At 29.0% G+C, this 25,082-nt stretch overlaps 1 protein-coding gene and 1 pseudogene across 1 annotated transcript; both read left to right on the plus strand.

The window, feature by feature from the left end:
- The first annotated feature begins 576 nt into the window (after positions 1-576).
- On the plus strand, positions 577-25,007 carry LOC145186087 (disco-interacting protein 2 homolog C-like). The gene is made up of 31 exons (XM_090097541.1): positions 577-766; positions 1,471-1,536; positions 2,993-3,214; positions 7,547-7,711; positions 9,784-10,032; positions 13,333-13,388; positions 14,320-14,377; positions 14,468-14,541; positions 14,930-15,053; positions 15,145-15,239; positions 15,427-15,537; positions 15,609-15,842; positions 16,175-16,277; positions 16,451-16,515; positions 17,860-17,953; positions 18,135-18,254; positions 18,588-18,702; positions 18,982-19,121; positions 19,589-19,725; positions 20,027-20,101; positions 20,408-20,852; positions 20,988-21,649; positions 21,907-22,037; positions 22,158-22,249; positions 22,328-22,404; positions 22,640-22,810; positions 22,970-23,089; positions 23,343-23,417; positions 23,618-23,792; positions 23,992-24,115; positions 24,239-25,007. Exons 1-31 carry the CDS (start codon positions 706-708, stop codon positions 24,489-24,491), a joined length of 4,689 nt encoding a protein of 1,562 aa, XP_089953667.1. The 5' UTR covers positions 577-705; the 3' UTR covers positions 24,492-25,007.
- Positions 10,851-11,753, plus strand: LOC149883655 (uncharacterized; annotated as a pseudogene).
- Positions 25,008-25,082: the final 75 nt, after the last annotated feature.

Consider the following 25,082-nt stretch of genomic DNA (forward strand, 5'->3'; position numbering starts at 1 on the left):
GTTATAAACTATTTAAGTTAATATCAAATCATTTACTTAATTGGATTTAATATGTAGCTACATAAATATTTATCAAATTGCTACAATAGCATTTATGAGTTTTAATAGTGTTGCTGTGTAAAGTTTTTTTTCCCTATTTTATAACTATTTTAGCTTTTAAAACAGAAAATTTATTTGATATGATAAAGCTTGGTGGTAGAAATTTTCCTCTTAGATTTGAAAAAGTTGAAGGAATGTGAGCATTATAATATTGAAAAAGTAAAAACCATAATACAAATCTATTTGGAATTTTTATTTTTCTTTTTTTCAAAAAAGGAGTATGCTACATTACATATTGAAGTACTCAAATATTGTTTAAACTAAAATGTATTAAGGTACTTTTTTCAGTAAGATTTCTAGATGGTTTGAACTTATTAAGATTAATCATTTCTTTTTGTTGGAATTTTTTGATATATATATATATATATATATATATATATATATATATATATATATATATATATATATATATATATATATATATATATATATATTTACACACACACACACACACACACACACACACACACACACACACACACACACACATAAATATATCTTTTTTTTCAGTTTATTAATGGAAAATTGACTTCATGATAAAAGCTAAAATTGAAAATCATGAAAAAAACCTTTTACTTGCTGAAAATACTGTTGTTCTAACAAACTATGGATCTACCAGAAGAGGTTTGGGACAAATTAAGAGAATTGCAGCAAGAACTTGATGAAGGTTTTTTTTTTTTTTTTTTTTTAATGAAAAAGCTGTTTTTTAATGATCTTTGATAAGTTGGAAATAGGACTCATCTTTTGAATAAGTAACTTCCTGCATACACAATTCCTAAAAAGATGTTCTTATTCTCTGCTCTCCCTATAATAAGGCTAGAAAAATAAGCACACTATTTTTGTATTAGTATTACATTATTTTTTATTTTCTATAAAAGGTTTTAATTTATAAATAATGGTAATACTTTTTTTAAACTAAATAGCGTATTGAACACTGCATATTTTCTTTATTCTATATAAAAGGATGATGTCTATGAAATTTCTGTATAAACTCCTCCTTATGCTGAACTTTTCACTATTTTAATTTTTTTAAATGCCAAAAATACTTTAATTTTTCATCATTTATTTGCAAGATAATAAACAAATAGTTTTACAAATTAAAGTTGATTAAAGGTGTTTGAACTCAATGTTTGTAACTTTTTATAATCTTCAGTTGTTCCTGTATCCAGGGTTATCAGGGTTTATATGGTACAACATTTTTTATTTGATGCTTGTAAAACTGGCTGTAACATATTATTTATATAATCTTTAAATAAATAATGATTATCTGACCTGAATTATATAGCATGAATAAATATTAAAATCAATGCATCATTTTTCAATTCAAATAATCTTTCTTATATCTTAAAATATCTGCAACATAATTTTTAGGTGATATTACAGTGAAAGGTTATGAGAAGAAAAGATCTAAGCTTTTAGAGCCTTATGCCAATAAAGGTATTCAATTTATATGTAGTTTTTTTTAGACATTTAGTGATGTATTTTCAGTGGAATATCAGTGCTTTTCTTAATCTTGAAACACAGAATTTCAAATTATATTTCTATCCAATAGCTATTAAATCACACAAAAATACATTTGCGTTTGCTTAAAACAACTAAACTTTATTAAAAGCAATTTGTACATTTTTACTTAAACCATTTGAATAATTGTTCGATATTGTTTTAGGAATGTCTTCATAAAAACTTTAAAAAAGATATTAGTTTTAAATGCAATAAAAATATAAATTGCTTAAATAACCATATAAGTAGCTTAAATAACCATAATAAAAATATTTTCTATTGATATATATTGAATTACTTATGTGGCTTTACATATTAAAGTGCATTATATTTTAATAACTTTTAGGTGATAAGTTTAGTGCATAATAAGAATTAAATGATTAAAATTTAATGATTATTCTCTGGAAGTTTCAGTTGTTATTGCTTTTTTTTTTCTTTTTTTTTTTACAGATATAGATAAATTATCAGTTTTTTTTCTGTTAATATCATCAAACCATTTTTGGACTTATATTTAAAAAATTGATATGTTGGAATGGTTCTTTGAAAATTTATTATTATGGTCAGCATAAACATATGCACCATAGTGTGTTGGTGGAATATGTTGACAGAAAAACAGAAACATTAGCAATATAAAGATAGAGTAACTTTGTAGGTATTATTAAAAAAGAATGTCTGGTAAGAATCAAAGTGTCATTCTCATATTGGAAAACAAAATTGCATTAAATACTTGTTGATTAAATGTTCAAGTGAGCACTTTATTGTGGGCATATTGATTCATTTTTCTATCAACGAAAATTAATTTTCCTACACCAGAAACATCCATACAGTCATATACCATCAAGAAACCTCTCCATGTTTAAATTTGTCATAATTTATTTTGGCTAAAACGGTGTGCCTGGATTGTGCACCTAACCAAAACATTTTATGTAAATAAAATAACCATAAAGATATCTTGTGATGTTTATTGCAGTTTTTGTCACAGAAATCTTTGGTTTTACTCTAATTTCTCAGGTTGTAGCATTTCCTAACCAGCTATTGACCTTTGATTCACAAATACTGTTCATCTGTTTTATATATGTCATTAAATTGGTGATTAATCAAAAGCAGTATGTCAAAAGTAGTTGACCAAATAATTTTTTTGTAATAAACTGGAGCATTAGTGATAGTAATAATGATTAAAACAGCAGTTATAAATTATATTTGCTAACTGCTAGATGTACTTTTAAAAAAATATCAAGAGTTTAAGAAATGGATTTAAAAAAAAAGAGTTTTTTTTATGAAAAAAAGTAAGAAAAAGTCAAAAACCAAAAATCTCTGCCAAAAATGTCAGAATTCTCTTTTAGAGAGTAAAGTTGATAGTTTTCCAAAAATGAAATTTGAATTCTTTTTTTAGCTCTACCAAAAGGGGTAGCCCAAGAACCATCAACAAGGCCTGGTTTAAAAACTTCAAATAGGCCAACATCAAATTCATCATTGTCTGAATTATGGGGTATTTCTCCTCGCAGTAGTACGCAAGGAAGTAAAGCAAGCTCAGACTTTGAAGAGAAAAATGGTAAAGCAGCCTTCTTTGATGATTCTGACACAAACTGGCCTGAATCACCAGACTTTGCATCAGGTATAATTGATTAAACTACTCTTAAAAGTTAAATTCAGATCAGTCATCATGCTAACTTCAGAAGTAAAAAAATTACTTTTAACTTTATGCTTAAATTTTCTTTTTATATTTATGATTTGTTAAAAGTGTTAATTATATTATTACAATTATAGTTCAACCTTCTTTATTTGATAAAATTCAAAGTGTTAAAGTTGGAATTTATTTTTAGGGATAGATTGAGGTTATTGGGATAAGTTAGAGGTTAGCATATAAGTTAGAGGTTAGCATATAAGTTAGAGGTTAGCATATAAGTTAGAGGTTAGCATATAAGTTAGAGGTTAGCATATAAGTTAGAGGTTTGCATATAAGTTAGAGAATTGATGTTAGCGTATAAGTTAGAGAATTATTTTAAGGAAAGGGTATTTTTTGAGAGATTTTTTTTTTTTCTGGGGAATCATTTCCATCACCTGGAAAGCAAAATATATGAGTAAAAGAAAATGAATCTTGTTTTGTTACTGTTTTTAATCTACTGATATGTTTCAATTATCTTCACAAAAAGCAATAAATGTTCAAACATCCAGGTTTGAAGCCTGACATATAAGAGTTGTTTCATAATATTAAATAGCTCTTGTTTTTAATATTGACTATTATTATAATTAGTCATTTTTTCCAGAATATGCTTCAAAGTTTTGAAGATAGTAAAAGTACCCAAGAAAGGGAGACTACAAGGAGGTTTTTGATCTATTGGATCATTACTTGAGTGTTTGGATCATTTTTTACGTTTTGTTTAATCTGAATGTTTGTTACAACCTCTTTTTGGTGTTTATTTAACTCATAATTCTCCTATTTGTTATGATGACTCAAGAAAACTTAGTGCTTTTAGTAATTTTTAACTTCAATTATATATCGTTTTGGTTGATGCAGTTTGTTTTGAGCTGTTTCACAGAGCAGAAGCTAGAAAACATGGGTGTAATGGATAACTTTGAAATGGTCTGAAGAAAATTGTTTCTTCTGTATATTGGAATAAAAAGTTGCCTTCAAAACAGAGAAGATAGTAAATAATGACAACTGAAAATTGCTAAACTAGAATTAAATGATTTTTATAATTATGCACTAGGGGTATGACTAAAAAAAAAATTTAAGAATTTTTTATTCCCCATGTAACCATGAGTGGAGAAATTATATTTATAAACATAAAATATATTTTTTTTATGTAAATTGTCAAAAAAAGATCAACCCTCAAGCTGAAAATAATTTTTCCTATCTTTTTAGTGAGTTATAAATTAGAAATATAATAGAGAACCCAATCTTACTCAATATACGACTGTGATCACAAACATCATAAATTCTACAGATTTCTTTACGAGATAACTGAAACTTAATAACTGCAATTTTCTATTTGAACCCTGTTGGACCGCGCGGAAGTGCTTCAGCATTTTATAATTAGTTTTTTGTATATAACCAGAATTGTCTTCTTTAACTTTGTCAAACTGTTATCTTGTGTTTTGAACATTATGTCCAAAAATAGAGTTGCTTCAAACAAGAATAAGAAAGTTTGGGAATCAAATTTAGTAAGGTTTGAAAAAGCTAAAACTTCCAGAAAATGTACTACTGTTGTTAAAAGTATTAGTGAAATGAATAAGATGCCAACAGAACAGCGTATCATTGATCGATTTAAAAGTTTGTCATCAAATGTGAAAAGTAGAAAGGAGAGAATTGCAATTGTGGCTGAAGAAACTAAATTGCTATGGAGAAAGCTAAATATTCCTATTCAACAAGGGAGATCGGCAGCAGAAAGAAAAATAGAAAATGTATAGAAAAAACTTGACAAAGATAGTCGAAAACCCGGAACTCAAAATTTTACACGATTGTTTGGCATAACCGATGAGAAAGGTGAATGGTTGTGTCAGGAAGATAAAGAATTTTATTGTCTTCAAAAGTCAACAAATGGAAGAGCTGGATATTGTACCAAAATTAAAGATGCTGAAGGTATTCATCCAAGAAAATTAGTGTTGATAAAGAAACAAATGTCCATCAGTCAAGGACAAGATTTTGTTGAATCAGCTAGTGAAGGAGAACCTTCAGAAAGTGAAGAGCAGTGTTCCAGCAGTGATATTGAAGCTGAAGGTCCTTCATCATCATCTAAAAAACAAAAAACAATTTCAGCAGTAAATTTAGTGATTTCTGCTAAGATTAGTACCAAAAAAGCACATAAAGTCTGTAAAACTCTTTCAGAAAGTGGTATTCCTATTCATACTCCAACGCAAAGTGGTATCTACAAAGGTGTTATGAAAGAAGGAGAAAAGTTGAAAGCAAATTATATGGAAAACCTAAAAAATGAAAAGTGGTCTTTGCACTTTGATGGAAAACAAATAAAGAAAATGGAACATCAAGTAGTTGTTTTGAAAAATGAAAATAGAGAGGTTAGGCTTGCTGTTCTGGAAATAATGAATGGAAAAAGCCTCTTGAGCTTCCTCTGACATAAGTCCGATGGGTAATGTAAGGCTTTTAATTATGTTATGTCCATGTATCAATACTTTATGAACTGATTGAGCCATATAATACCTTGAATTTTAAGCAGTCTATTTCATATCCTGAAAAGAGCGTTACCAAGATAATGTAAAATCTGAATAAAAGGTTTTGATCAATACCCAGAATTTCAGCTGTTTGTTCATTTGCTGCAATAGCACGCTTTGAGGTATTGCCATAATTGCTTGTTCCAGAACCACAACTTTTAGCGAAATCAACAACAAGTTCCATTTTGTTCATGAAATCAGTCTGAATCTTTTGTTTAGCTACAGAAGCCTTTTTCTTTGTTTCTTTTGCCTTTGTTAATCTATTAGAAGCATGCAATGAGCATCCTAAAGCATTGAAATCATTGAAAAGGTTTTGGTCCACTGAGCCAACACCAATACCAACACAACGTTCAAATATATGTGCAGAACGTGCTGTGAAAGTGATGCAAGACTTAATGCCATTATGCCATAGCATAGAAAAACTAAATATTAAATACTTATTGTCAAATACACAGTAGACAAATTTTAATTATACATGTTTATTGGTTTCTATAAAGTAGTGGAAGATGTGTTGCAAAACTACATTTTTTAAAAAAAATTTACAAATTTTTTAATTGGGGGGTGAACTTTTTTGATATATAGTAAAAATGCTTGTTATTTTTCTGATTTTTGCACAAAATCTCCACTAAATTTAGTATGGGGATATAGGGTTGCAAAATTGTCATATCCCTATTATGCACACTTTAATGCAAAATAATAATAAAAGTTAAATGACCAAATTAAAGGGTCATTTTACCTAGTATAACATAATTGAATAGTTGTAGTGTGTGTCCTCTTATTTAAGGGTCTGGAAGTGTTAACAAATAGGATTAATTCCTCAATAAAGCTATTTACCTCATTTGATCCCTGGTAAATTTTTGTTTTAGTAAAATGAGCTTGCAGAAATTTTTGCTAACGCTGAAAGAATTTATCTGTAAATTTATGCATTTTTGTGGAGTAACTCTACCATATTTAAGTACCTTGTTTAAATTGGTATATGGCATGTTTAAAAAGTTTTTATTAATAATTTACATAATAGTAACATTAAGAAAGCATGTTATTTCCATGTAATCAAGTCTCCATCACATCTTATGTCATCTCTACAATAGTCATACAAACATTTTAGTTCCATTTCAAATTGATCAGCTGGCATTAATCTAAACCACTGCAGCGCAGCCTCTTTAATTTCTTCTGCACATCTAAAATCATGTTGTTAGAGATTTTTTCAACTGAAAACATGTCACATTCATAAATCAATCAGCTCATAGCCCTGGTCTAAACTAATGTGACAGAAGAGTGTTCTACAACATGATTTTATGTGTACAGAAGAAATTAGGGAGGCAATGCTGCAGTGGTTCACCTACCAGCTAATCAATTTGAAATTGAACTAAAATATTTGTATGACTGTTGTAAAGATGTCATAAGGTGTGATGGAGGCTACATTACATTAAAATAACAAGCTTTCTTATGTTTTCATTGTGTAATAAAAAATATTGGTAAATTCCTAAGACCTTTGAACATGCAAAATATTTTAATGTCACTCAAATAGTGGGTGGTTAAGCATACATATTTATGTCAGACCTGCAAATAAAATGAGCTTATTTGGTTGAAATTTTACCATTATATTCAGATCCTAAACAAAATAAGAACAAAACTAGTCAGAATTTATAAAGAAATTTTTAGACACAGTGCTTGTGCTTGAGCATTAATATACAGAATGTATCCTTCCTTTTTGAAAGAATGCAATTTTATATGATTTGGCTATAAAGATTTTAAGAAAATGACAATATTTTTTTAGGAGTTCGTCAAGAAGCTCTCAATAGTGCTCTTCAAAAACACAAGGAAAATGAAGGAATTGATCAAGCACCAGCACCAATTAAGCGAGCATCCTTTGTTAATCGTCGGCAAAATGATCCCCGTCCTAATTCTAGCTACATAGCTCCTCCTCCTACTACTTTTGAAGGTTTGTTTAGAGTTATAAGATTTGTAAACCATTATTTGTTTAAAAAATGTCTTGATTTGTATATTTGAAATTCACTTCTTTAAGGCTTTTCCAAATGAAATCATTAAAAAAAAAACATACTTGTCCCTCCTATTCTTCAGAACTGGTTCATTTTTACGTTATTTATAGTCTTTAATAAGTAAATGAAAATTTTAACTAAAAATACACATGGGTTTTTGAGATATTATCAATTGAAATCGTACTAATTCAATTTTAGTGATAATGTGAAGAGCCAATAAAGCAACTTTGCCATTTAGTATCTTAAAAGTTTAATTGTATATCATTTATTTTATCTTAATTCTATTGAAAAAACTAGATTAATGCTTTGTCTCTATACTTCATCAAATTATGCACTCAAAATACTATATCAAATTATACTTCATCAAATTATGCACTCAAAAATACTATTTTTAAAACATAAATTTTAAAATAAGCACTTCTTGAAATGAAACGTCAATATAGTATTATTTATTCACTGGTTTAGGACTTATATAAATTTGGGTATAGGGTAGAGCAACTCCCCCCCCCCTGGATTTGGGGGGAAAAAAAGAAAAAGATAATTAAATAAAAAAAAAAAATAACAATAAATTAAGTTATGAAAATGTTGTGAGTATAACTTTTTTTTTTTTAAACCAACTGGTGATGTTCTTTAAATCTAAATCACATATGCTGTATATATAACCTAATATTATGCTTACATATGACCTGATATGCTGTATATATGACCTGATATTGTTGTGAGTATAGACATGTAACTATGGAATTGAGTACCTAGCACTTATCATCTCTATTTGGCCAACAGAAATTTTTAGTTGGTCCATGTTGATGTTTGAGTCTGACTTTTGTTTCAAATTCATTTCAGTAATCCCTATCTGCCAAAATCCAACATAAAAACATCCATTTTTTAAATGTTTATTGAAATCTCTTATTTTTGTTTTTTGGAAAAATATTGAATACTTCAGTAACTATACTATCAATGCTTGTTTTTTTTTAAAAAAAGTTTTTTTTAACTAATAGAAATAAAATGGTGATACATCCTTGTGCCTTTCTTGTCATACTAACCTTTTAACAGTCCCCCACCAATGCAATTACAGGGGGATTTATTGTAGCTGGTAAATTCCAGTTTTATACCAATTAGTGTTATAATTTTTTTCAATGTCACGTTTCTCCATATTCAACATGTTTATTATTTATTTACTAGTTTAAAAAAAAAAAAAACAACTAAAGTTCATAATATAATTCTTTAAGAAAATACAAAAAAATAAATAAATAAAAAATGATAATTATGAACTTTAAATTAAAAAAAAAAATTTTGTCAGAAATATTTTTTAAAAAAAAGAAAATCTAGGGGAAGCAGCTAGAGAGCAACTCCCCTTGCCCTGTTTCTATGCCCATGACTATATATGTCCTAATCCAATCATTAAATAGTTCTATTTTAAAAACTTACATTTTAACAAAATGTTTTTAAATACCAAAATGTTTAAAAAAATAAGTTGTAATGCTGAAAACATAAAGTTTTTGAGTGCATCTTTAATCAGGTATTAGAGAGACAAAGAATGCATATAATTTTATTCAGTAGACAAGATAAAATAATTATATAATAAAGTATTTTTGTAAGGATTTTGGTTAACAGACTTCATTCTTTGTTCCAAAAATCAATAATTTTCAAGTCAATATTCTTGAATAAAATTGGATAAGTAAAGCATTTTTTGAGGCTATCAAGTCCTGGTAGTGGTATTTTTGAATTCCTTAGGCAAAATTTTTTGGGCTTCCATGTATTAGGAATATTACCCCAACTATTATCAAGATATTCAATGATAAGTTGCTTTGTTGACTCTTTGCATTATCACCAAAATGCTGAATCAACAAAGTTTCAACTGATGGTTTCTTAGGAACCCAGTATATTTTTATCATGGGCTGCAAATGAAGTAAAATTGAACCAATTTGAGATATAATGAAGACTTAGTTTGGATGATTTCATATGGAATGACCCTTTAACTAACTTAATCTTTTTCATTTACTTTTTTTTTTAGATACACCACTGAGTTCTATTGAAAGTTTAGATGTCTCAATTGCAGGACTTAACAATTCTGAAACCACTCAACCTGACACCTCTCAAAAGATTTTAGATCCTCAAGTATCAGTTATAGATGGTCAAACATACATTGCAGAGTCTGCACCACTACCAGATCTCACAAGCAGTATTATTTTACAAAATGAAATTAATCATTATCAAAAACTAAAAGCTAAGCAAGTTTCAGTTCGCATTGCTCCTGAAGATAGTGAGTAAAAAGTTATCAATTTTCTAAATTTTATTTTTTATCTTTTTTTAAATTTTTGAAATAATTCTTTTTAAGAAAAACAAAACAAAACAAAACAAAAAAAAAAGAAATTTATAGATAGTCTTAAAATTTGTTAACAACATAACCATGACAACCATGGTTCTCAGTAATAATTTTTAGTACTAATGTTATCATAATGCAATATTTAAGGTAAATGCATAAGTTCAGTTGTAAGATATCTTGCATTTTGTTTAACAATAAAAACAGAAAATGTCGTTTTTGTTGGTCATATTTTAAGTGGCTTAATTTTAAATCACCCATGTGAATTACAAAAACTCAATATTGAAATTCACTATGACAAGATCTGAGTGGGATTGAACACTCTGGATCATATATCATTGGCATTAGGGAAAAGAAAACTGGTTTCCGGTTTCCGGAAACTGTAAAATTCTTGGAAATCGAAAACCGAAATTGTTATTCTCAAAACCGGTTTTTGGATATACAGTACAATCTCTCTAATTCGAACTTTATGGGGAAAAATAAAAGTTCGAATTAGAGAGATTTTCGAATTATAGAAAGTTGGCTCTTCTTTTGCGCATTTCACGGTGACTTTACATTTAATCGAATTATGGAGATTTTCGAACTAAAGAGATTCGAATTAGAGAGATTATACTGTATATCTTTTTTACAAAATTTACTTGGTTATTTGGCAATTCTAAACCACTTTTCTTGATGTGAAGTTGCTCAAGAAAATAAATGAAAACATTCAATTTGCTTCCACTTGAACTTTGACGTTAAGTTACTGCAATTTGTGATTTAAAAAAGTGAAACAAATTTTCACAAAAACGAAAATGTTGTTTTCTGAAGTCCACAAGGATAACACACCAGTTTGGAAGCGCTTTTTGCACTCAAAAGAGCTTGAATTGGCCAAGTGCAAGCTTTGCGACCAAGAAATTAAGTGCAAAGGAGGAACCACAAGCCCCATGAGGAACCACCTGAGGACAAAGCACAACATCACATTTGCTGCAGTTGTTACTCCTGAGAGGAAACTCGAAGTCATCAAACCTATTGATTCGTTTTTTAAGACAAAGGACCCTGTTGATGTTGTTTTGGCTGAGCTTATTTCATGTGATGGGCTGCCCTTTCATGTTTTCTCAACTAGTCAATGTTTGAGAACAGCTCTTGCCCAAAGATATATACAAAATAGATACATACAAATTGCCCAAAGATGCTAAATTGATTAAAGCTCTGCTGATGAAACATTATGAAGATATCAAGAAAACATATCAGCAGCAATTTGTAGAAAAGAAGCTTTTTAGTCACAAATTTAGCTTAACCCTTGATGAGAATACTTCATCCAGAAACAGAAGATATATGAGCATAAATGTTCACATGGAAGGTGATTATTGGAACCTTGGAATAATCAGGGTACATGGGTCTATGCCAGCAGAGAAATTTTGTGTAATTGTTGATGAGAAACTGAAAGAATTTGGGCTACTTTTTTCCTGTGATATTGTTGCAGTAACCACAGATGGAGCTGCTGTAATGAAAAAATTTAGTAGCTCAATTTTACCAGACCATCAGCTCTGCTTCGCACATGGAATCCACTTGGCTGCTGTGATGTTCTATATAGACAATCTAGGAAAGAAGATAATGGCACACCTGAGCAAGTCACTAATCTAGAAGAGGACCAAGAAGATGATGACAGCGATGAGAAATGAGAATTAGAAGTTTCAGCAGAAGCAGGTGCATCAGCTCTTCCAATGATCACGGAGGATGTCACAGAACTCATCAACAAGGTCAGAAAATGTGTCAGATTGTTTAGAAAGTCTCCAGTTAAAAATGACATGATTCTGCAAAAGCATGTCCAGTCTGAGTTTGGAAAGGAGCTGCAGCTAATCTTAGACTCTAAGACACGTTGGAACAGCTTACTAGATATGATTTCAAGATTTGTTACCCTTAAGAAATGTATTCATATGTCACTGATTGAGTTATCAAGCGATATTATGATTTCTGAGTCTGAATTTACCACCTTACAAAATCTAGTAAATGCTTTAGAACCAATCAAGGTTGGTGCTGAAGCACTTTGCAGAAGAGATCCGAGCTTGCTCTCATCTGATGGCATTTTGAAGTTCATTTTCAAGCATCTAAAAAGCCAGAAAAACACCTTTAGTCAAGAGCTAGTTGACTCATTTACTAAAAGAGTCATTGAGAGGAGGAATGCGATATTAGTAAACTTAGTTAAATATCTGAATAATCCTGATGTCATTAATGGAGCAACTCATGACATTTTTGAAAATTCCATGCCAAAGAGAAAAATGCAATTGCCACTGCTGCATCAAGTTTGTTTAATCGTTTATTTGAGCAAAAGAGAAGTGAGTCTATAGATTAGGAAAACTTGTCAGATAATGAAACTAGTCAGGAACAAGTACAGCAATTTAGTTCCTTGTCAGAAGAGCTCGAGTTCTCCATTAGAGAGACAGTCAAATGGGTTTCACCAAAGAAACAAAAAATAGAATCAACTTCCAAACTAATGCTCAAAGAAATGGCAGTATTTGAGCTAACAAAAAAAATGAACTAGCAACTTAGATTTGTTGTACACAGCTTTGAAGTCAATCCAAGTAACAAGTGTGGAGACTGAAAGGTCATTTTCTGCAAGTGGTCTATTTGTCACTAAACTAAGGTCAAGGTTAAATGATGAAACACTCAATGCTTTATGTTTATGTGCTTATTGTCTAAAGAAGCGTAAAATTAACCATTAAAAAGACTTATTTGTTTGCTGCTCAATTGTATTCAATGTACGTATATGACATTGTTGCTATATATATTTATGTTTTTGCTGCTGTTGTTTCCCTGAAATATACATAATATAGAGATACACTAGAAAACCGGAAAACCGTTTTTTAAAACATTGACAACCGCGGTTTATTCGAAAAACCGGTTTTAGAAAAAACATAAATATTTTCTTTCCCTAATTGGCATCTTCAATTTCTTAAGTGTTTTGAATAATTATTGTTTAGTTTTGGATGTTTATGTAAATTTCATATGATTTGTAAATAGCTGTTATCCTCACTTTTTGACTTTTTCAATATTTTTTTACTGAGTTGTTCATTTTATTCCAAATGTTAAAGCCAATTTAGCAAAACTACTGACATTTTTGGAATCTGGGTGACAAATTCACCATAAAATGATTTTGACATGATTGAAAAGATTTATTTGATTTTGAAAGAAATTCTTGGATTTTCTTTCTAAGAATTGATTGCTTTAGATAAAACAGAGTTATGCTATTGTTTTTCATAGGTAGTGGAAACTCCAGAGTCTCAACAAAAATTCAGCAGCTTCTTAACACTCTCAAGGTATATGAATTAATAAAAAAAAAACTTTATAATATGAGTTTTGAAACTTTATTGGATAAATCATTTTTATTTTTTATATTTTACCTAAAATTAGTGCAGTTTTTTCCTTTGCAAATGCTGCTAAAAGTAATTGCTATCTAGCCATTTACTTATGTTCACAAGCTATTTTAAGTTTCAAATATTTCTACAGAAACTAAAAAATAGTATTTATATCTGAATGCAAAATAAGAACAGTCATAAAAAACAACAAAACTTTTAAAAAAACCTAACCTCTTTTATACAGACAATTATGTGTTTTCTTCAAGATATGATTGTACTCATTATATGCAGGGGGTTAAGTTGTTAAAATTAGTTAAGTAAATAGCTAATTTAGCTTTTTTACTTTAAATATTTTTTTTTTATAAATAAATAGATAAGATAATAAAAGCATTCAGCTGACCAATCAAAATATTTTATGGACAAAGAAAGATTTTCTAAACAGTTATAACTTTTTAAAATGACACTGTGTATAACAATTGGAAATCATGACCATTCTCTAGTCTTAGTGTTGTGTAAGCAGTGATTATAAGTATGTTAAATATTAGGGCTCAACAATATATGCCAAAGTTATTCAGCACTTTAAAGACACAAGAACAATCTACAATTGTCAGTGTACAGGATAGCTATCGATTGCAAGGGTAAGAGCCTAGTATCAACTGGAAAAAGTTTGAAAAAATTTAAATGAATTGACACCAAGCTAGGCTCAAATAAATTTCCTTAAAAAAATCATAATTAACAGATATTAAGTATAAATCAGAATAGATGTTAAAAATAAATTATAACTAAGTTTAAGTATTTTTATTGAGAATCATTATAAATGTTTTTTTTAAGCAGGTTTTGTAGGTATTTCTAGATGGATTTTCTGTAAATAATGAATTCTTTTTTTTTTTAGAGACCAAAAAAAAAACCTATTGAACAATACTTTGAAGATGATGCGGATATTATAGAAAGTAAGATATTAGCGATAAAGAGGATTAAATAAAAAATAATAGTTACAGTTCTAATTTATTGACATATTCTCTTTTTTTATATACATTCAGTTACACAACCAGATCCGTCAGCTCCTGTTCCAGAGGGAGCACCTAGCAAGCCAACTATTGGTGAACAATTGTTGGTAAATGATACTTTTTACATAAAAGATGGTTTACATTTTTCATCTTTGAAATAAGTTTCTATCAAATTCTAATAAACTTTATTCAATTTAAAATGATCACATTTAAAAGTAGTACTTCAACCAAAAATTCTTTAAAAAAGTATTTAAGAAAATAGCAAGGTTCTTTGTTATCTACTTATTAATTTAAACTTAACATTTTGTATCAGTCATGAAAAATTTTCTCAAAACTTTATTAATACAAGATTAGTGCTTGACAATAATCCTTGTAAATGATTTACATCTGAACTTGTCACATTTTATTTATGTAACACAATCTTCAATATAACTATATTACTTAATAAATAGTATATTACATAATAAATCTTTTATGACTTCTAATTGCTTTTAGATACCTGAGGGTTTACCTAATTCATTTATTGATGCTGTAAGACGGTATGGTACATCTTCAAACAAAGCACCTGCTATATCAGTTATTGATCAAAATGGAAAAGTTGCTTATACTTTGCTTTATGGTGAGTTTTACATCTTTATTATTAGTTTTCTTGCTGTTTCAGTTTTTTGATGATATTTTCTCTCTTTTTGGTTCATTTTTGTTATGTTTAGGGAAGTTATTGACTCGCAGTTACAGAATTGCTTATGCCTTGTTACATAAAGTTGGAAGTCCTAAAGATGGTACCTCAATTATGCTGGAAGATAGGGTATTCTTAAATTATAAATGTTTACATGACTCTTTATTCCAAAGATATTTAATTTTAGATGTTAGAGGATTTTTAGTAAGATGTTTTTGGACTAAAGATCTTCTAAAATCTAAGTTTTAGAAGATCTTTAGTCCAAAATTTAAGTTTTAGACTAAAGATTTTTGTACCATTTTTTTTTTTGTTTTAGGTTGGATTAATGTACAGTCCAGATGACATTGTTGGGTTTACATGTGCTTTTTATGGATGCTTGTTTGCTGGTGTGGTACCAGTTCCCATTCATCCTCCCATAAGAAAAGATGTAAGTAATGAATAAAGAAATGCAAATCTCTTTTTATTTTTCATTTATCTAATTTTATGGTTTTTTTTTAGGATGCAGGCTTACAGCAAATAGGTTTTTTATTGGGTAGCTGTGGTGTGCATTGGATGCTTACATCAGAATCTTGCTTTAAGAATCTTCCTAAAGAAGAAGGTAGTTCAAATGTAATTAATTTTCGTGGATGGCCAAAAGTTTTATGGTTTTTCACTGTGAATCTTAGTAAGCCTCCTAGAGACTGGCATCCCCCTCACATGGCTAAAGACAAAAAGACAGCAGCCTATATTGAAGTATGCCATTCAATTAAAATTTAAACCTGTTGTCATGTTAAAATCCCATTGCTGGAAACTTTCACATTTATTTTATTATTTATAAAATAGCAATTGAGTGGGGAAGACATTAATTATTTTAGTTTTATGTGCCATTTTTAGATTTAGTGGCAATTATTAGTTTTACGTTCCATCATGCTAAACAATTTGTTACATAGTTAATTTGTAAGATTATAAAAAAAGATAATCTTCAATTTTTTAATTTGTATCAGAATACCATTAAGTTTACATATATGAAACAACTTTTAAGGTTTTTAAATATGTAGGTGCTGATATCTTGCCTTTTTTTTAAGCATACAGTGGACAAAGATGGTAGTGCTCTTGGAGTTGTTGTGACACGAGATGCCATGTTTATGCATACAGTAGCATTAACTCAAGCTTGCGGCTATACAGAAGGTAAAAGAATATATCACTACCAAAATTTACCACATAATCACTATATTTTCTGACAAGTGACTAATATCATTGTCTATGTACTATTATATAGGTGAACTCTATTTACTAATAAATACCCTTTGTATTAGTATGTAAGTGTGCTTAGAGATTACTATTAACATTATCTCTTACAGGAGAAGTTATGCTCAGCATGGTGGACTTCAAAAAAGATATTGGTTTATGGCATTCTATTTTTGCGGTACCATATTGTTATTGTAAATTTTTTTTGTTCTGTCAGAAATTTTTTCCAAAATATTTCTTTTACATGAGCTCTTAATACATGCAGTTTGATTCAATTTTGCAGTCAGTTTTACTTGCTATTTATGTTTAAATAAGGTTTTTGTTTTTTTATCATGTGTTAGCTTTTAAACTTAACACTTGATAAAAGTCAAATTAGCTCATGTAATTGTTTCTAAATAAATTCTGGTATATTTATAGAAGCTAGGTACTCAAGCTATGTAATTGTAAAACAGTGCTATAGTAAAAAAAAAGTTATGATAATAACTGATTTTGCCTGATGATAGCTAAGGAGATTTCATCATTACACTTAAAATGTGTTATGACAAAATCTCCTAACCTAAGTCTGTGGGAAAAATGGTAAGAAAAAAAAAGCAATTTGGTGTTCCTAGATAAAGATTTTTTTTTTTTTTAATCAAATTTTAAGTTTTTAATTTGTCATGTGTTCTGGCCTTTATAGTGAAAAAAAACTTTTGGTGATGTGTTTTTAATCTTTAACTTTATCAGTTAACGCAGAAATTACCATCTAGGAATCATAGAACTGCAAGCCAAAAAATGATTTTAAACAATTTGAAGTTAATATTTATTTCTGTTCATGTAACAAGCTAAATCTTTTTTTTTTCTTATGGACTTTCTTTGGTTAAGTATATACTAAAAGTAACACTGTGGGTGCAGATTTACTTTCAAAGGTGTACTTAATACCTGATGATTTAAACATTCTATTTGATGTTTAAAAAATATAAATAGTATTTATAAAAATAGTATTACAAAGCTTTCAGTTTCAATAATTACAGATATTGGTTAAAAGAGGTCTTTGGGTGGTAGGAGAGATCATTTTTCATGTGAAGTTATTTCTCGATTGCCTTCATATCAGTTTTCTTCTGTTGAAGAGATGATTCAATGTTTTTCTTATATTTGATAAATTTCATTTCAACAACACTAATTTTTGACCATATTGAATACTTACAGATGTTATTTTTTACCATTTTAATGAGTAAAATAAAAAAATCTTATAAAATTAAAAATCTTAGAGTAAACTCAAATAGTATTGATTTTTTTTTTTAGAACTTTTAATTTTTTTTTTTCTTAAATGAAATTTTCCTAAGGGAAAACATTGTTTTTAGTTGTTATCTACATAAAAATTTTTTAACAAATCAGTGCAACCCTTAAAAAAAATTCAGTTTTAAAGTTATCATGGTGTATCTTATTATGTTATATTTTTCTCTAAATGTAATATTTATTATTCAAAGAAAAAAATAATTTTGAGTTTCTTTTTCTTACAACTTTTTCTTTATATTGAATGTAGAGCATTTTAAATGGTGTACATGTGGTGTTCATCTCACCAGGTGTCCAAATCAGCTTTCCTACAATGTGGCTTCAGATTGTCACAAAAATGAGAGGTAGTTGTTTTTAAAAGGATTTTCAAAATTTCCTTTAATTAAGAGATTTATGAAACCTTTTTAATGCATTCAATCTGTTGATTGATACTTATAAACATTTATTTTAGTAAAAAATTTTCAAAAATATATCTATTTTCTCTGTTAACTCTGCTTAAAATCAATGATAAATATTGTCTTCTAGCAACATGCTGCGTTGTGGCTTCAAAAGATCTTCATTACACATTACATGCTGGCCGCGAGCAGAAAGACTGCAACTTGTCTTCACTTCGAATGTTACTACTTTCAGATAAAGCAAATCCTTGTAAGATACACATGTCCCTAATACTTTGCTTTGTTAAACCAAATAAAATGATGAAATTTATTTTAATATAGTTTCTCTTGTTATAATTTTCTCTAATTATTTTTTATGATGTCCAATAAATTTTAATGCGCCTATTTTTTTTAATGCACTGTATAATCTATAACAACGGTATTTTTTATTTCAAACAAAACTTCTATACACAAGTTATGATGAGTAGTAATAAAAATAAAGTGGATTGTAAAATGATAAATGATAATATGTAATATATAGATAATAAGATATTATAGTGGATTAGCTTATGCTTACTTCAATCTGTCTAAATGTTGCTTTTAGGGGCTCTGTCTGCTTGTGATTCATTTATTAATGCATTTGAAAGTAAAGGCTTACGAAAAGAAGTTTTGTGTCCTTGTGCATACTCTGCTTCAGCAATGACAGTTGCAATAAGAAGGTATTAGTACATGGCTTTTTCCCAAAGTCTTGTTAAATTTTATTAAATATTCTGCTAAATATTATCAATTCCTGAATAAAAAGTAAAAAGTATTTAATTTTTATTTTTTTATTATTATTATTTTTTTTTTTTTACAGAAAATTAGTTAAAATATAAGTAAGATTTATATTGTTGATAAACTTTAAATAATTTATCTTAAAATTGTTTATTTATTAAAATTAAGATAAAGATATGTTAGCTCTGTCTGCTATTACTTTATTAGTTTTTGATTATTTTTAGACCTGGCAACCCAGGGACAACTTCAACTGGTCGTGGTGTTTTATCTTTAACTGGTTTAAGTCACAATGTTGTGCGAGTGGACCGTGAGGGTTCTCTTACAGCATTAACCCTTCAAGATTGTGGGATGATTATTCCTGGAGGTAAATACCTCTCAAAAATAAATTGAATTCTTTTTTAAGTTACTGATTGTAAGATGAAAAATTGTGATTGTGGGATTTCAAGAATGAAATTTTTAGTCAAAAATTTTACTGAAGGGAAAGTTTGAGTTCGTTTAAAATGTTTAAAAGCTTTTAATGTTGCATCTTAATTATTTTTTTAAAAAAATTATTAATAGTTTCAGAGGACTAAGTAAAAACTTTTCAAATTTTTTAAATTGTCTGCTGCATTAAATCCCTGGATTAATTTTTGATTAACTTATGTCTCTTTATATTTTAAACTCATTAAAACAGTGTTTTAAATCATTTCTTCTTGTTGTTGTTATAAAAAGTTTATATTTTATGAAGGTAATCTTTGTCTTTAATGTCAGCTAATCATAAAAAAATTTGCTTAATCAACTTTTAATGCTTTTAAAATTCTCTATATTGCTTAAGCTGGTTTTGATTTTCAGCAAAAGTTGTGGTGGTTAAATTAAATGGAGCACCTCATTTGTGTAAAGTAGATGAAGTTGGTGAATTGTGTATCAACACTTATTCCAGTGGATCTGCATACTTTGGACTTACAGGGAAAACCACACATACCTTTAAAGTAAAGTTGTTGTTTTTTTTATTCTTTTCCACTTAAAATATGCACTGACATAAAGCCCAATTTCAAAAAGTGTTTTTAATATGTAACACAAATGGAGTATTAACAATCCCTATTATTTCTAAGAGAATTAAACCAAACTATGTAATATAACTAATTATAGCAACCAAACTAGCATTTTATCTTAGTAGTTCATTCATTTTTAAATAATGATAATTTTAATCTTTTTACAAAGCTTCAATAATTTTTAAAAAGCAATGAAAATAAAATTTTCTTATTTTACATTAAAATTGTTTGCTTTTAGGTTCAGCCAATTGATGAAGGCCGAACATTATCAGATATGTATGTTCGAACTGGTCTTCTTGGATTCCTAGGACCTGTATGTATTTTTGTAATTTGAGTTTATAAGAAAAGTTATAAATAATTTCTAGTTAATATTTTAATCAATAGTTTTAACTGTTTAGAACTCTAAAAAACCTTAGGATGTTTTAATTTTTTTTTTATTCAATTTGTATTGATTTTTTTAAGGCATTACAAAAGACAAATGACAAATTAATTTTTTTTAAACAGTGTTTTTCCTGTTAAATCCTAATTAAATTAGTTATAATTACAAAAAGTTTATAAAACATAAATGTGAATATTCTCCAGTATTTTTAATGTTTTTATTTTTATATATTTTTTTTAGGGTGGCTTAGTTTTTATAACAGGTATTGTTGATGGTTTGATGGTGATTCAGGGTCGTTACCATAATTCTGAAGACATTAAAGCAACTGTATTGGCTGTAGAACCAGTCAAGTATGTCCATCGTGGTAGGATAGTAGTTTTCTCTGTTACTGTTCTTCGTGAGGAGCGAATGGTGATTGTTGCTGAACAAAAAGCAAATTGTAGTGAAGATGAAAGTTTTCAATGGATGTCTCATGTGCTTCCTGCTGTTGATACAGTCCACTCAGTTGGTGTTTACTGTTTGTGTCTTGTTCCTCCTAATGGTTTACCTAAGAGTAGTGATGGGCGAATTTGTACAGAGGAAACAAGAATTCGTTTTCTGGAAGGATCACTGCATCCTGTCAATGTATTGATGTGTCCACACACAACAGTTACAAATTTACCGAAACCACGACAAAGATATCAAGGTAGTTTGTTTTCTCTTTTTAAAACAAATTTTACCTTTGCTTACAGTATTACCTTTATTACCTTTTAATCACTGTTATTTATAGTATTTTCTATAAAATTGTTTTTCTAATCATCATGATTGCTTGCAATTTTAGAACCAGGTCCTTCTGCAGCATTGGTGGGAGGTCTATTAAAGGGTCAACGTATGGCTGAAGCTCAAGGAAGAGAGGTAGCAGGTTTAGATGAATCAGGTGACATGACAAAGAAATACCAATTTCTCTCTGAAATACTTAAATGGAGGGCTCAATCAAGTCCTGATGATAATTTATTTACATTGCTTAACTCTAAGAATAATGTTTCTGGTACAATGAATTGTCTTCAATTGCATAAAAAAGCAGAAAAATTAGCTTTGGCTGCAATTGAATATGGGAAGCTTAAATCTGGTGATCATGTTGCATTAGTATATCCACCAGGTCTAGAATTAATTACTGCTGTATTTGGCTGTTTATATGTTGGTCTCATTCCAGTTGCAATAAGACCTCCCACTCCTAGCAATATGGCTACAACATTACCTACTGTTAAAATGATTGTGCAAGTCAGCAAATCAGTTGCTATACTTACTACATCAAACCTAATTAAGTTATTTAGAAGTAAGGAAGCTAACAGTGTTGTTGATGCACGTGTTTGGCCTCAACTTCTGAACACAGATGATCTTCCTAGGAAAAAAGGAAATTTGAATTATCGTGCGCCAACTCCAGAAATGTTAGCCTATTTAGATTTCAGTGTTTCCACCACTGGTATGTTAGCTGGAGTAAAAGTAAGTTTCATTTCTTTTTAGCTGTAGTTATGTTTATGCTTGTATGTGTTTTTTTGTTTACTTAAATACAGACAGAATCTGTTCATTAATTTGAGTTAATTATTTTAAAGAATAAATTTTTCTTTTTAAATACCTTTTTTTTTTTTAATTCAATAACAAAATGGTATTTAATTTAGACATAAAGATGTTTTGTTTAAATGCTGGTTAAGTCAATAAATTTGTCTTTTCATTACATTTTATTGAGCTCATTTCCCTAGATGTCTCATGCAGCAATCACATCTCTGTGTCGTGCACACAAACTAGCATGTGAACTATATCCATCTCGTGAGGTAGCAATTTGTATGGATCCTTATTGTGGTTTGGGATTTGTTCTATGGTGCTTAAGCAGGTACTTTTTTTGTTACAATTTTAAAATAGGAAAGAACAAACAATTATTTTTTCTACATATATATTTTTTCACCTATTACTTTTTTTTTTAAAAGGTTCATAAAACCATTTTCAATTTTAGCGTTTATTCTGGTCACCATACCATCTTAATACCTCCTATGGAGCTTGAAACATCTCCAAGTTTGTGGCTCCAGGCTGTCAGTCAATACAAAGGTTTTTATTAGATTTGCACAAAATATTTTTTATAGTGCTTTTGTTAATCAAGTAAGTAATTTCCTTTTCAATTTCCAGTTCGTGATACAACTTGCTCATATCCGGTCATGGAGCTATGTACAAAGCATCTTTCACAACATATCAACACTTTAAAAGTTTGGATTTTTTTTTTAAAAAAAAAAAATTTGTGCAAAAAATCTATTTGTATTTTGAAGTCTGACTTGTTTAAAAATACGTTTTGTTATTGTGATTTAAACAAAAGTTTTGATTTAACTAAACTAAGTTATTTGTTTTTGGTCTCCAAGATTAAAATTCCAATTATACAAATATTAAAAAAGTATATGTGAAGTATCAAATTTTAGACAAATTTTCATTAAAACATTCTTTTAGGCAAAACATGTCAGTTTATCTTCATTAAGAACATGTGTTGTTGTTGCTGAAGAACGTCCTCGAATTACTCTTATACAAAGGTTTAGCGCTTTATTTGCATCTCTTGGGCTATCACCAAAAGCTGTCAGCACATCATTTGGTTCACGGGTCAATATTGCTATATGTATGCAGGTGTGCTTTTTTTCTTTAAAAATTTTGTAGTACTTTGAAACAATCAAGAAGTCTCTACTTTTGATTAAAATCATATGAAATGTTAAACATTAGAGGAATGTTATTGAACTGAAAAACATTCTACAATGCATGCATTTTCTGATTTTCATTTTAATGAAGGAAGCATCTCATCCTGAAGCAAGCATGGTTTATATTGACACACGATCTTTAAGGTACGATCGCATTCAGCAAGTGGAACGAGGAGCTCCTCACAGTTTGTGTTTAATGGAGTCAGGAAGAGTAAGTCATAATATTTTAATGCTATTTTTATTTTACAAATGCACGTCATAGTTAAAAAACGCTGGAAAATTTTATTGAAGTTGCAACTTGTAGACTGGATTGACCAGCTTTGATCAAATAATGGTTTATTAATCTTAGTAAAAAACTGTTTCTTCGAATTAGATGTCGTAAAATATTGCGACAGTTAGCAATAGTAACAAGAAAGTAAATTATTAAAAAACTGATGTTCCGTTAAAATTTTATTGTATATTAGATACTGCCTGGAGTAAAGGTTGTGATTGCTAATCCTGAAAGTAAAGGTCAATGCGTTGATTCCCAGCTTGGAGAGGTATAATTTTTAAGTATATTTTGTTAAAGACGTTATCGTAGGAAATTAGTTACCATTACCTTTAAAACTTCTTCAGTTTTTAAACGAAATTTCTACGGAACAGTTTTTACGCATCTCAGTTTCTAAGCGTAACTTCTACGCAGCTGTTTTTGTTTTTTGTGAATAATTAGTGACTAAACTGTTTATAATTTTTTATTCAGATTTGGATATCTTCGCAACATAATGGAAGCGGCTACTTTAACGCTTCTGAAGATGACCAGTTAACGGAGGAACATTTTCGTACTCATCTCGCTACCAACGACACTACAACAACGTTCGCAAGGACTGGCTATTTAGGCTTTATAAAGAGAACGGAACTCACACAAACTGATGGAGGTACTACTCATTTTCAAAAAAGTTATAAAAGAAAATCTTATTAGCATTTTAAATAGAAAATTGATAACGAGAGAAAAATGAAATAGATGTATCCAAGAGAAAGTAAATATGTGAACGATGGCGAGAGAAAAGGTAAAAAAAGTTTTACATTTAGTTTATTAGGTCAGTATCCTTCAACAGATTTTTTTTTCACTTTTAGCGCCTCATGATGCCCTGTTTATTGTGGGCGCATTAGATGAAGCTCTCTTGCTGAGAGGTTTGCGTTATCATCCTATTGATTTGGAAATGAGTGTAGCACGTGGTCATAAAGGAATTGGTGAATGGTAGGGAGAGGAGTTTAGTTTTAGTCTCTTGTGAAGTTGAATAATTACCCTTTTTTTTTTCGTGTGAGCAGTTGGACTCTCTAAAGGTTCATTGTATCCTTGTGAAATCTATTTTTTTAATAGTGCCGTGTTTACTTGGAACAATTTGCTAGTGGTAGTTGTTGAACTTGAAGGAGATGAGAAGGAAGCATTAGATCTTGTACCATTGATCACAACAATTGTGCTTGAAGAGCATCAGGTAGTCGTAGGAGTTGTGGTTATAGTCGATCCCGACGTAATTCCTTTAAATTCTCGTGGTGAAAAACAAAGAATGCATCTGCGTGACAGTTTTCTTGCAGATCAATTGGATCCTATTTATGTTGCTTATAATATGTAGTGTAAATTTTTTCATTTCTCTCTGAACTTGTGATAATTTTATATTTTGCCTTTTCCTCGTCCGCTTTTAATCGAAATATAATTTTTTTTAAAAATCTTCTATCAAAAACATAATTTCAGTTCGTTTCTTTATTTATTTTGTATATGTTGTAAATTCACGGAGATACTGCGCATTGCGTAACGCAAAAAACCGTTCCCGTAAATATATTTTACTTTCATTTTAAGAGAGAATATTTTTGCAAAATTTTTTTAGTTGTAAACTCATAAACTTTCTCTGGTTGTGCGTTTATCTCCGCAGTCTATAACACTGTTTTGAGAAGACATTTTAAACTTTATTTTTTCAGACTTAACAAAAAAAATAGAAGTTACCGATTTAATTTTTCGTTATTTATTTTTTGAACTTTAAAGTTATTCTCCTTTACGACATTAAAAACCTTATCTTATCTCTTAGATTTTAAAAAATGACGCTTAATATACGATGTACATTTTCTTTTACAAATATTTTTATACCCTGTTATATTGGTTTGTTTTTTTTTCGGGGAATAATTTTGGAAACAGGTTTGGTATGTTGGACATAAATTGATGTAAACTG

This window comes from Hydra viridissima, unplaced genomic scaffold (assembly GCF_058129835.1).
Source record: "Hydra viridissima isolate aposymbiotic clone 2 unplaced genomic scaffold, HvirCarnegie_v1 scaffold_9, whole genome shotgun sequence".
In the NCBI taxonomy this organism is placed as follows: domain Eukaryota; kingdom Metazoa; phylum Cnidaria; class Hydrozoa; order Anthoathecata; family Hydridae; genus Hydra; species Hydra viridissima.

What these genes read in the sequence shown, in the direction of transcription:
- LOC145186087 (XM_090097541.1), top strand. Translation starts at nt 706, where the DNA reads ATGGATCTACCAGAAGAGGTTTGGGACAAATTAAGAGAATTGCAGCAA. An exon ending in ATCACCAGACTTTGCATCAG is followed by an intron (nt 3,215 to 7,546) that starts GTATAATTGATT and finishes ATATTTTTTTAG; the next exon opens with GAGTTCGTCAAGAAGCTCTC. An exon ending in ATCCTCCCATAAGAAAAGAT is followed by an intron (nt 15,538 to 15,608) that starts GTAAGTAATGAA and finishes GTTTTTTTTTAG; the next exon opens with GATGCAGGCTTACAGCAAAT.